General features: G+C 38.9%; 1 protein-coding gene across 6 annotated transcripts in view; it reads left to right on the forward strand.

Moving 5' to 3' along the window:
* Positions 1-11,203, forward strand: part of arfip2b (ADP-ribosylation factor interacting protein 2b) — a 16,025-nt gene extending 4,822 nt beyond the window's left edge. The window contains exons 3-10 of one of the 6 annotated variants that reach the window (XM_034890031.1): positions 474-530; positions 2,168-2,276; positions 3,586-3,642; positions 5,985-6,100; positions 6,846-7,067; positions 7,187-7,344; positions 7,952-8,126; positions 8,289-11,203. In XM_034890031.1, coding sequence (XP_034745922.1) covers positions 474-530; positions 2,168-2,276; positions 3,586-3,642; positions 5,985-6,100; positions 6,846-7,067; positions 7,187-7,344; positions 7,952-8,126; positions 8,289-8,444 — 1,050 coding nt within the window. In that variant the 3' untranslated portion in view covers positions 8,445-11,203. The remainder of the gene's footprint in view (positions 1-473; positions 531-2,167; positions 2,277-3,585; positions 3,643-5,984; positions 6,101-6,845; positions 7,068-7,186; positions 7,345-7,951; positions 8,127-8,288) is intronic. The other 5 variants (XM_034890032.1, XM_034890033.1, XM_034890035.1 and 2 more) reach the window with 5 other exon arrangements.
* The last annotated feature ends 378 nt before the right edge of the window (positions 11,204-11,581 follow it).

Below are 11,581 nucleotides of genomic sequence, written 5' to 3' on the forward strand. Positions count from 1 at the left end.
CCCCCCCCCCCCCCCCTTAATGTAAATGTCAGCTTTAATGTGTGGAAATAATTATCTTAATTTTTCCAGTGTTGTATTAAAATCTGTATTTATTTTACCAAGCGGTGATGGAATAATATTATGGCAAAGCTGTGGTAACACATTATAGAGTGATGAGCTACAACACCTCACACATTAAACATATTCACCCAGTGGACAAGATGACCCATTTGTAAATTTAACACAATAAAGACTAATCTAAATGATGAATCGTGACCTGAGCTGCTGTGATATCAGTCATCACTGCTCTCCATCCTACATCCCTGCTGTCTGTGGACATTATGATGCTTTGTCTGGGATTTCTTTTAAATCATTCTATCTTGTTTCATAATTTCAGTCATGGATTTTTTTCTTTTTGTCTCCTTTCTTTTTCTATTTGTTTCTTTTTTGTTGTTGTCGTGTTTGTCAATTCCCCCTCCTCCATCTCTGGGCAGGCTGCAAAACTGCAGTGGAACTTAGATGAGAAGGTAGGGACCTCCAGAGGCACCAGGGTGAGCAGGCCATTTGTGCATTTGTGTGTGTGTGTGTGTGTGTGTGTGTGTGTGTGTGTGTGTGTGTGTGTGTGTCTGTGTACATTTAGTGTTGGTGTGTGTAGTAGTGCTCAGTGGTTTGACTTTCTGCAGCATTAAATTGTATCTCATCACTTTGTTGGTTCATTTCACAAAATGTCAGAGATGTCACTGTCATGGCAAACTACTGTTCAGCTTGAATTGTGCTGCCTGTTAACTTGGTTCCTACTAACTCTAGATAGACTTTACATGGCTTTAGAGTACATGTTTTGAGAGATATGCCTCAATAGCTGACAGCTCACACTTAAGTCTCTACATTACAATCCGTTTACATTTGATTATTGGAAATCGTGTGCGTGTGTGTGTGTGTGTGTGTGTGTGTGCGAAGCCAATATACAGTAGCCTAGTTTCTGATGTGATTTCTTAATTTTAGTGGGTGTTCAAATACATCAAACATGGCGCCATAACAGTAATTGTCGTCATGTCATTACTAATGCTGTAATATTGTTGTGACTTGACTGTGCTTGTTCTGTTTGATGTTGTAGTCCCAATGAGGATTTTAGTTGTGTTCTGGCGAGAAAATCAAGCGTAAGCTGACCATGACCACAAACAGATGCAGAGCCTAGAGCCTAGATACATTTATAACAGATACATTTTGCCTGTTTAACCTCCAACTGCTCAAATTGCAGCAGTTGCATTTGTGCCTCCTGTTGGTAGTATCAAACATACTCTTTGTGTTTGCTTACAAAACGGAAACGGCCAACTCCCTTCCAGAACTTACTATCCTTATCACAATCTGACTTTAGGTTTCAGGAAGTGACCTATATATTATGCTCCTGTTCACATTTTAGGATGGATGATATGGGTCTTAGCCCTATAGCTCAGTGCAATAACAAATGATATAAGTGGTTTGTATGGCACAGGAAGGAGGTAAACTTCAACCTGTTTATTGAAGAAACCAATGCTCAGATACAACTGTTTGCCAAAGTGAGATCTCTGTTCAGGCCAGATTCTCCTTTTCCATAAATTCCTCACAATAGTTTTTTCTTTACTAGCTGATACTTGATCAGAAAGGCAAACAAAAGAGAACAGTGAGTTAAATTAAGGAAAACACGCAAGATGGATCGTGACACAGTTACCCTCATGACCCAGAGCTTCACTGAAACCTGGGATTATTTTGGAAGGAGAACATAGTTTGCTCGAGCCTTTCCTGCTGCATAGATCCTTGGAGTCACTGCTTGGGTTAAACTTGAAGTGTGTCACAACTGTCGTATCGAAGTCCTCTAGCTTGATCCCATCTCGGCAGGAGATTTAGTTCAAGCAGTTAGGTTGATCATTGACTGGGCACTTTAGCAATGGGGTTTCTGTCTTTCACACACTTAGTAGTTTTCCCTGTTGGTAGACAGGGAGTGGTTGACTAACTAACTTGTACTGACTAACCTTCCTAACACAGTAGTATTTGTCCCCCTCTAGTGAATAATCCTTCAACCTACATTGTCTACACTGTCTGAATTTAACGCTCAAGTCATAATCTCCTGTCTACATATCCCCACCCAAAACCCTCTATCCTTCCCTTGTTCTGGTTCTTTTTTGTTATTTTCCCTACTTAAACTCTGCAGGACCTACAGCAGGTGATGGTATCGGGTCCCAATCTCAACGAGACTAGCATTGTATCTGGGGGTTATGGAGGAACAGCAGAGGGTATCATCCCCACCAGCTCAATCAAAGGTAGAGTCTTTGTCTCTCCCACTCATTTCTTACATCCTTTCAGTGTCTTCTCAGCTATACTGTCGTTGTCCCATTTGGACTTCTTCTGTTGACTCTGGGCTGTGCCTTGGGACTTGGGAGTTATTCAGTGGGTCTAATGACAATGAAGTGTTTGATTTCTGTGGCCTCCTCTTATCATACTTCCCTTGAGATCATAATGCAATTAATTGGTGGTCCATTTGCGCTGATTCAACCCCAGCTTCCCTAGCCTCCACTGTGTCTGAAAATGTGCCTCTGTGGTCTGTATTACTCAGTATGTTATGGGAAGGAGCTTGGCTGAGCGAATTATGAACTATATTGATTTCAAAAACCCCATGTGTGCACCAACATGTTCAGTCTAATAGCAGTTTGACTCATAAAATGTAGATGTGCGTAGATGCCATTGCCATTGGCTTTTTTCCCTTCTGCATTCTATGTCTTGCCGTTTTCAACGAGCACCGCCGCTGCATCTTGGGTTTAGCGCTGCCCAAGATAATTGGGATTGGTTTAAAGAAAAACAAACAGCCCGTAGTGTTTTTGTTTCCCCTCTGTGCAGAATTATGTTTTGTTCAGCCAGACCATTCTCCAGGGCTGACACAGCACTGTGGAGATAGGTCTGGCTATGGGAGACCAGTCTAATTGTAATGTATTTAATAGATTTAGTGCCAAACAAAATGTTTGGAAAAAGATAATAAAAACGTTTTACTATAGCTACTACAGTAATCACCAGACTTAAGGGAAATACTTTGCTAATTAGGAAGAAAAAATAAGTTAAAGATACCTTTTAAGCTTTCCCCCCCACCAACGCAGCATTGCATTGTTTTAACAGTCTGAATGAAGAGTAATGCCTCAGACATAGGCCACAATTTATGACTATCTCAGGTTTTTAGATATACTGTGACCTTACTGTAACACTACTAAAAGATAAGTTCATCAAATATGTCAATGTTTCTAAATGTCAAGCAATGGTTTCAGTTTAAGAATGAATTAGGTAGGTACCCGGCGTCCAACACTGGGACTTCCATTCATTATTGTCCTTGTTTCTTCTAGCTCATAGATTTAGCTGTTAAACTTACAAAAATAACTTTTACTAATAAATTACAATAAATAGATCCAACACACGTTTTTCACATGTTGTGTGATACTGAAGTTCCAGGGATTGACATAATTTTCTAGTTCAAAACATTGACTTCGGCAGTGTAAACACCATATTAAAGGGAAATGACACTCTCTTTACTACTTTTTTTGATACTAATATTTTTGTATATTTGTCCCACTCTCTCTCTCTCAGGCCCTGCTGTGCACTACAATGCAGAGTTTAACAAAAGGATCCCAGTTACAGGAATAGGTGGCTCCTTGGACCGAATTATTATTATTATTATTATTATTATTAATATTATTATTAATAATAATGGACAGCTTATTTCCAAAATGTGATAGAATAATTTGGGGGGTGGGGATGTTTATAGGATCTAAAACATCCAGTCAGTAGAAACTGTTAAATATCGATCAGCCAGCATGTGTTGTGTTAGCTGTAAGACACATAACTTAATTTTGATTTTATGGATATTTCTTATATGATTACTATCTCATTTTGGAAAGACGCTTTTCATACAGAGTGTGTTTTTTTTACATAGCTGGCAACCAGCTTCTATGTCTCTTTTTTATCTTCATCAAATGTTGTCTTTTTCAGTGGAGAGAAGGGCAGTACAGTTACTTTCTGCTTTCTCCTCTTCTTTTTGGACATTGTGGCTTTTTTCTATCACGCAATTCTTTTACATATTCTTCTTTTTGGTTTGTTTCTCTTGCAGTTTTTAAACTAATCCATAATGGGGTCTGCACTTCTTTGTTTTTCCAAGAATAACTCACAAAGCTGATCTTTGACTGTCTCTATAGCAAAATGGAAACCTTCTTCATGTCTATCACTGTGTATATTTGTGTCGAGACCTTAAATACCAATTGCTAAAGTAAGATGTTATTGGGAGAACCTTTGTAAACTTTCAGTTTTTAGAGGCCCTTATTTTTCTCATGTTAATCTTTTCGATTTATTGTACTGCTGCAGTTCAAAATGCCCCCGTCCTTTCTCCATCACCCTTTTGTCTGCATTGTCATGCACTAAATGTTGTCTTTTCACATTATTCACCTCCTTTTCACCATTCTCTCATATACGTTCCTCATCCTCCTCTTTTCAAAGAGCTTTATTAAAGTTTTAGTAAAATACAAATTATGAATAGCAGGCTACATATCAGAGAAAAACAAAACAAAAAACAACAAAGCAAACATAAGCAATAACAATTTACAAGCAGATGTACTAGTGCAAAAATGGGCAGGTAAAGTGCATCCACTACAAAAATATCTTTTATAATAAAGTGCATATAATAAAGTGTGTATCATAAAGTGCAAAGAGTCGTTCATAAAGTGCATTCGATCACAGGGTCAAAGCTGTTTTTGGTCTAGAGTTCTTCTCCTTAGTACAGTGAGCACTTGTTTGCACACGTCATCGCTGTTAATAAGTCCGTTGAATGACCATACAGCATCTAGTCTTCCATAATTTGAAGCATACAATACGTACAATTATTTGTGTTAATTTCTTGTGTTTCTCTGGTAGGAATCATCAATACTACAATACATTACAGGTTTACATGAAAGCTCAAAATTTACACCATACACCTTAATCTTGCCCCAGACTTCTTTTTCTCTATAGCAGTCCATTAAGAGATGCTGTTCTCATCATTATTGGACATGTTTTAGTTTTTACATAGCAACTCAAATACTCAACAGTTCTGACAGCCAGTCTGTTAGACTCCTCCTCTCCCTTTGGTCGTCTTTCTTTCTCTGTCTTTTCTGTATCTGCCCGCTCCTCCCCACAATCTCCCTCCTACGTTATCTTTCCATTCCTGGCTCGCTTGTTCAACCTCAAAAATAACTTCACGTTTAAACCCTTAATATTCAACAATCCTTTTCTATCCTGATCCTAAAAGATATCTCAGAAAGATATTTGTGAAAAAGAAATCCCACTCTCACACCCTACCCTAATTCACACTGACCCTGAACCATTCCTTCATCCAAACCCGACCTCCCACCCATTGTCACAGATCTGCGTATGAAGTCCAGGCAAAGTAGCGTTCCCCCAAGCACTTCTGTCTTCTGCCACATAGCAAGCCAATCAAATGAATACCAAGGCACTGGGGAGGGATAGAGGTGAAGTTAAAAGCTACAGTCTAGTCTCTACATTGAATAATCCGATTTCATTTATTTGTGACACAAAATATCCCTGCAGTACAGTATTTTTACGTTTTTATTAGAGCTCTAAAAAAATAATTTGGCGTCTACAATATTAACACTTTCCTTAGTCCAATATTTCCTCCCAGTATACTTATCTGCATTTTCCATTTTTATTTACTCAATCGTTAACTCTAGCTCTCCCCTATGCATGTTTTACAGTGATTTTTAGGGGTAGTGGTGATGGATATGGGTTTGAAGATAGTGGCCGATTTCAGAAACCCTGCTCAATTTGTCTTTATTGAAAGCACCACAGTTTTATTGGCCTTTAAGTAGTTTAGGATTCTCTATATGGTCTAATCTTTGCCGGGCTTAATCTTATTCTCTGCCTCAAAGTTTTAGTTTTCTTGGTGCTTGTTTGTTTCTTATCATGTGCCTGTGTTTCTGCATTTGCATCTCATCCATCAGGTTCAAACATGCACCACAGCAGCAGCAGCTCGTCAATGACTGCCGAGGAAGTGACCCGCGGCGTGGCTGTGGAAAAACTAGAAACCATGAAGAAGTGGGGTTTCAACACTTACAAGGTATCGTTCCCTCGAAGCACTGGCAGACACAAGGGGTTTTCTTACTACAGGCCTATTTGAAGCTTCTTTTCCAAACCCACCGTGAAAACTAAACACACAGTGTAACGAGAAAACAATGACCACATTAGCTTAATATGAACAGCATGTGAAATAATGTTCACCAAAGCAAAAATACAGACAGAAAACAATATACCTCGTTGGCTGCATGCTGTACACAAGGGAATAGAGGTTTCCTCAGATCGCTGACATCAGCTATCGCAAGCTTCAAACTTTTATCGGAGCATTTCATTATCCATGCTTCGCTGCAAGCTTGTCAACTCTCACTCAGGGGCATCTCAAAAGAGCTGGCGCCGTGACTTAAAAATAAATGCACTTTACTCTTACCAAATAAAATCACAGGGAAGTTCGGGGTCCCCTACCGATACCGGATAAGCGGATGAAGATGGATGGATGGAAATAAAATCACTAAATAAATCTAAATGCAATTTATATAAAATTATCAATTACGACATTGCTTGAAAACAAATTCTACGTTATTATAATATAATTGTGACAATTAAACAAGGTATTTGAAGTCCTGTGAAGCATCGTGATTAAGAGCTACTTGGTGATTGGATTTTTGTGTGTGTCTGAGGATCTTTTGGAATTAGGGACCCCTCCGCCCAATGTCCTTGTGTTAGGATACAATCACAGAAGGGAGTTGCATGAAGGTTACTAACGTCTCTGTGTGTCTTCATTGTTTCAGTGTACAAAGCAAATGATCTCAGAGCGTTTTGGTCGGGGTTCCCGGACTGTGGACCTGGAGCTGGAGGCCCAGATTGAGGTGCTGAGAGACACTAAAAAGAAATATGAGAGTGTGCTGCGATTGGCCAGAGCGCTGACCAACCACTTCTACAACATGGTGCAGACACAGCATGCGCTGGGTGACACCTTTGCTGACCTCAGTCAGAAATCTCCAGAGCTACGGGTAAGACCTCCAAATTTGTTCCCATAGCATTTATGTCTCAACTCTTAAATATTGATCTGCATCTTTTGAAATATAAACACTATTCATGTTCTATTGTGGGCATCAATGCCTTTTTACAGGATGAGTTTGGCTACAATGCAGAGACTCAGAAGTTGCTGTGTAAGAACGGGGAGACTCTACTTGGTGCCATTAACTTTTTTGTGTCCAGCATCAACACACTGGTCAAAAAGACCATGGAGGACACCCTAATGACAATCAAGTTGTATGAAAATGCCAGGTAAGGACACGCAGGTTATTAAGTATTCTTTTGATCTAAGAGACTGGATGGAAACCTATTTTAAAGGAGGACTAGCAAAGGGATATAGACCACTTAAATTGTTTTTGACATGATTCACCCTATAATACCATGAAATGAAATGCCTGTAGTGCCAACATAAATATTGCAAAAATCTGAAACTAAACCATAGTTTATGAGAATAACTTACATACATATAGAATTTCTCCAACACATATTTATTATCATTGTAAGAAACAGACCTATTGTGTTTAGTGGTGGTGCACTGGGTTTGTGCCAAGCCAATTAAACTCCACGCTGACCCAGTAAATATATTCATTGATTGACATGCGAGACAGGGACATTGTTCTAGCTCTATAAGCTAAGATGATGTTCAGATGCTCCTTGTGAGTAGCTTTTATTACGACATTTAAAAAATTCATAATTCATAAAATATTGCCAAATCCTGACTGGTGCACAGAAACACAGCACACCCACATTCACAAATACAGTAATCTATCATGTGATATAGGCTATGTTGGATCCAATCAATCAAGTTTGTAGGGCCTTTTTAAAACTTTTGTATTTCCTCTCCCCCTTTTCTGAACAGACTGGAGTTTGATGCCTACCGGTCCGACCTAGAAGAACTCAGTCTGGGTCCGAGGGATGCTGTAGCCATGGCCCGCATAGATGCTGCTCAGCAACAGTACCAAGTCCAGAAGGACAAGTATGAACGCCTTCGCTCAGACGTCATCATTAAACTCAAGTTCCTGGAGGAGAATAAGGTTAGTTTGCAGAGCAGGCCTGCATCAACATCATCATCATCATCATCATCATCAGCATCATCATCATCAGCCTTCAAAGTGAAAAGTCTTTCAGGCTTGAATCGGTGTGTTCGTTGTGATAATATGCACAAACCAATTTCCCATACTGCCTTTCTCTCACAGGTGAAGGTGATGCATAAGCAGCTCCTCCTCTTCCATAATGCCATTTCAGCATACTTTGCTGGCAACCAGCAGCAGCTGGAGCAGACGCTGAAGCAGTTCAACATTAAGTTGAGGCCTCCAGGGGCCGACAAGCCCTCCTGGTTAGAGGAGCAGTGAGAGGGTCTGCTGGACCTCCTGCAGCCTTCCTCTCGACCATCCCCACCTGTTACCAGTTGAAACCCCCAGCTTACAGAGGACCACAACAGATACAAATAATTGGCTGGATGAAGACGTGAGATGAGCGTGTGGCTGGATGATTGGACAGATGGATTGCAGGCTATTATTGATGAGTGGGCTAAATGCAGCAGGAAACTAAGTGGCCAGTTTCATGAACAGTCAGGGGGCTTTTAGTGCCTCTTCTCAACTTCCTTATTTTCCAATCTAACCTTTTCTTTGTGCTTTGTTCCCAGAGGACTTTGTCTCTCCCTCTATTCTCTCGCCTCTATTTGTCTTAACCCCCTTATATCTCTACACTACCTTGCTGTGTGAGCTTGTGTTAGTCATGTTCATGGCCATTATTGTACTCCTCAAGTGCTCCCAGTGCTCTGGCGTTAAACTTTAACCCCCCCACCATCTTGGTAACAGAGACACATGACTAAAGAAAAATGATAAAACTGATAAAACACTCTCAGATGTAACCAAACACTACATCAAAAGACCTTATCACTCTGCTTGTGTGCCTCCATATATATGAGCTAGTGTACTTAATGAGCATGTGGCCTGCAGGAAGTAAATTAAGTTCAAAGATTTCAAAGTACACATGAATGGGATTTGTATGTAACACTGAAAAGAAATGGCCAGACATTTCAAATTAATGTATATGTCAAATGAAGTACTGTTTCACTTTTGAAATAAATAGTATATGATCGTTTGTAGCTCATAAAAAAAACACAATGCTGTGTTTAGTTTTTGCTAAGTTTGACTGACATCTCTTTATGTTTCTCATTATTTCAGTTCTAGTCAGCTTGTATGTCATATGCTTCAGAATGAAGGACAGCGTATAGTTGGGCAGTGTGTGCTAGTGATATAGACTGTAAGTACTGCAGAACTTAATCTGGAAGGATCAGAAATGCTTTGGATTTCAATTGCAACCTGAAAATTCAACTCAAATATGCAACAATCATTTAAGGAACACTGCCACAACTTTCCAAAGTTATACTGGTTGGGGTCTTTACTAATTGTATTTTAATTTTCCCAAAGAGAATTGAGAGAGATGTTTACTGGACCTTGCTATGTTTTCATTGGTTGTTTAAGCAAAATTGATTGGTTCAGTCTCAATGTGGACTGAGGAGGCTTTGAGCGACAGTTTACTATGTTAGAGGTTTTTCAGTCAGTTAAGATCCAACAAACTTGGAATGGATTCACTCCATTATGTTATTGTTAAAAGACTGTATTTGAAAGGATTTCATTATATTTAGTTTGTTTTCACATTGATACAATGAAATGTGTTTTTGTCTTATCTTTGTGTTTTAAAGTTAACAAGGACATGCCACTGACATCTAGGGTCATATATTTCAGCTCCTTTAAGGGAATATATTGGTCCACGGTTACCTTTCTTCACACTGAAGATTACTGTAGCTGTCTAACATTACTAATCCAGAATCATGTAAATTGTAGTTGGGTAATATGATAACACTAATGAGTCATCATTTGTTCATCTCCTTTAACCGAAACACTGTCTTGGTATAGTGGTAGTAATACCACAAAATATAGGCATGGTACCACAGTATGTAATGTTGAACTTTTATGCACCACTATATTTATTATGTTCCTTGTATGTGTTAATCTGTAAGAATCAACACATTGTTCCCGGAAACTTCTGGTCTGTGCAAATTACTCAATTTATGAGTATATTGTTTATAGCGTTATGCAGATGACACATGAAAAGAGGCTAACCAAATATGTTATTGATATACTTCAGACAATATTTCTAAACTAACTGATGAAAAGTGGTTTGGGTGCCCGGTGTCCAACCTCTGAAGACAAGTGAAGATAATCTGGAATAATGAATGTTTTACCATGCTGAATTGAACTGCTGATCAGTTAACGGGTCAGTCGTCCAGCTTCTTGTCTCCTCTGTATTTGCATGGCACACGGCGATCCAGAGTACAGGTGCAGATATGTGTGAACGCACTGATGCTCTGCTCTTGGCTTTCTGCGTGCCAGCTTGCATGAACTAGCATAACACCTCGATTACGGTTGTTGGTTTAAATTTTAAAATCCCAAATGTGGTTTTCCTGTTAATGCTGAACATTTAAGGACATTTGTGAAAGGAAGTGGATTGGATTTTTTGGCTGAAAAGCAGGTTTCAAAAATTGATTCTATTGTTTGACTTGTGTTTTCTGAGATCATATGTGTCAGTGTGTCAAATGGGTGTGTTTAATTCTGGCTGAGAAAGACCTTGGCCACACTTATGGCTAAAATCTTAGTTTCACTGGCCAGCTCCTGGTCTGTTTGACCATCACACAGCAATATTAAAAATATGTGACTCCTCTTTTCCAAACCTGCCTGTTTGTAACTCCTAACCCCATCCCCAAAACGAATGGCAATAGGATATCTTTTGTTCCATAACCAAACCACCAGTAAATTGAATAAGTGTGACAAGCATTTAAAGTCACTCTTACTACCAGTCTAAGATCTTTGCCGAGAGAGAACCAAGATTTATAAAATAAGATATTTTCTTTGTACAATCAATATTTTCTAGGCTGAGCTGGTGTACTGTACTGTATGAACGATTGCACTTAATGGTATTTAAGATGATAAATGAAGTTGTTTCATGGATTGATGTGATAATCTGCTTTCATTCCTCACTCAGATCTGAATAGTCCCACCCCACCCAAAGGGAACAAAATTAAAAGTACAAATTTTCAAATCCTCTGGCTGTAATTCCTGTTTGCTCTTTACTTATTTAATTTATATTGTACCGTGGCCCTGTGTTCTTTCTGTTGCAGTCAAACAGAAGCAGTTGTCTGGATTCAATCAAATGTAACGTTAGTCTTATGATTTATATCATACACAGGTAGACCCTGAAGTAATTTTATCAATCATCATTCATCACTTTTATCATGTAATTAAATTATCCTGTGGTGTCATTGATACAACTTGGACCTTAAAAGTTCCCTTTTATTATAATGTAAATTTTAGGGTAAAGCTATTTAGTTTATTGTGCAGGTGTGTTGTTAAATCTTACATCTATGGACAATCTACTTTTTCCTCTGCTTTTTTAACAGCAAGAAATAGTATTAGAATACTCA

Source organism: Etheostoma cragini, chromosome 13 (assembly GCF_013103735.1).
Source record: "Etheostoma cragini isolate CJK2018 chromosome 13, CSU_Ecrag_1.0, whole genome shotgun sequence".
NCBI classification, from domain to species: Eukaryota; Metazoa; Chordata; class Actinopteri; order Perciformes; family Percidae; genus Etheostoma; species Etheostoma cragini.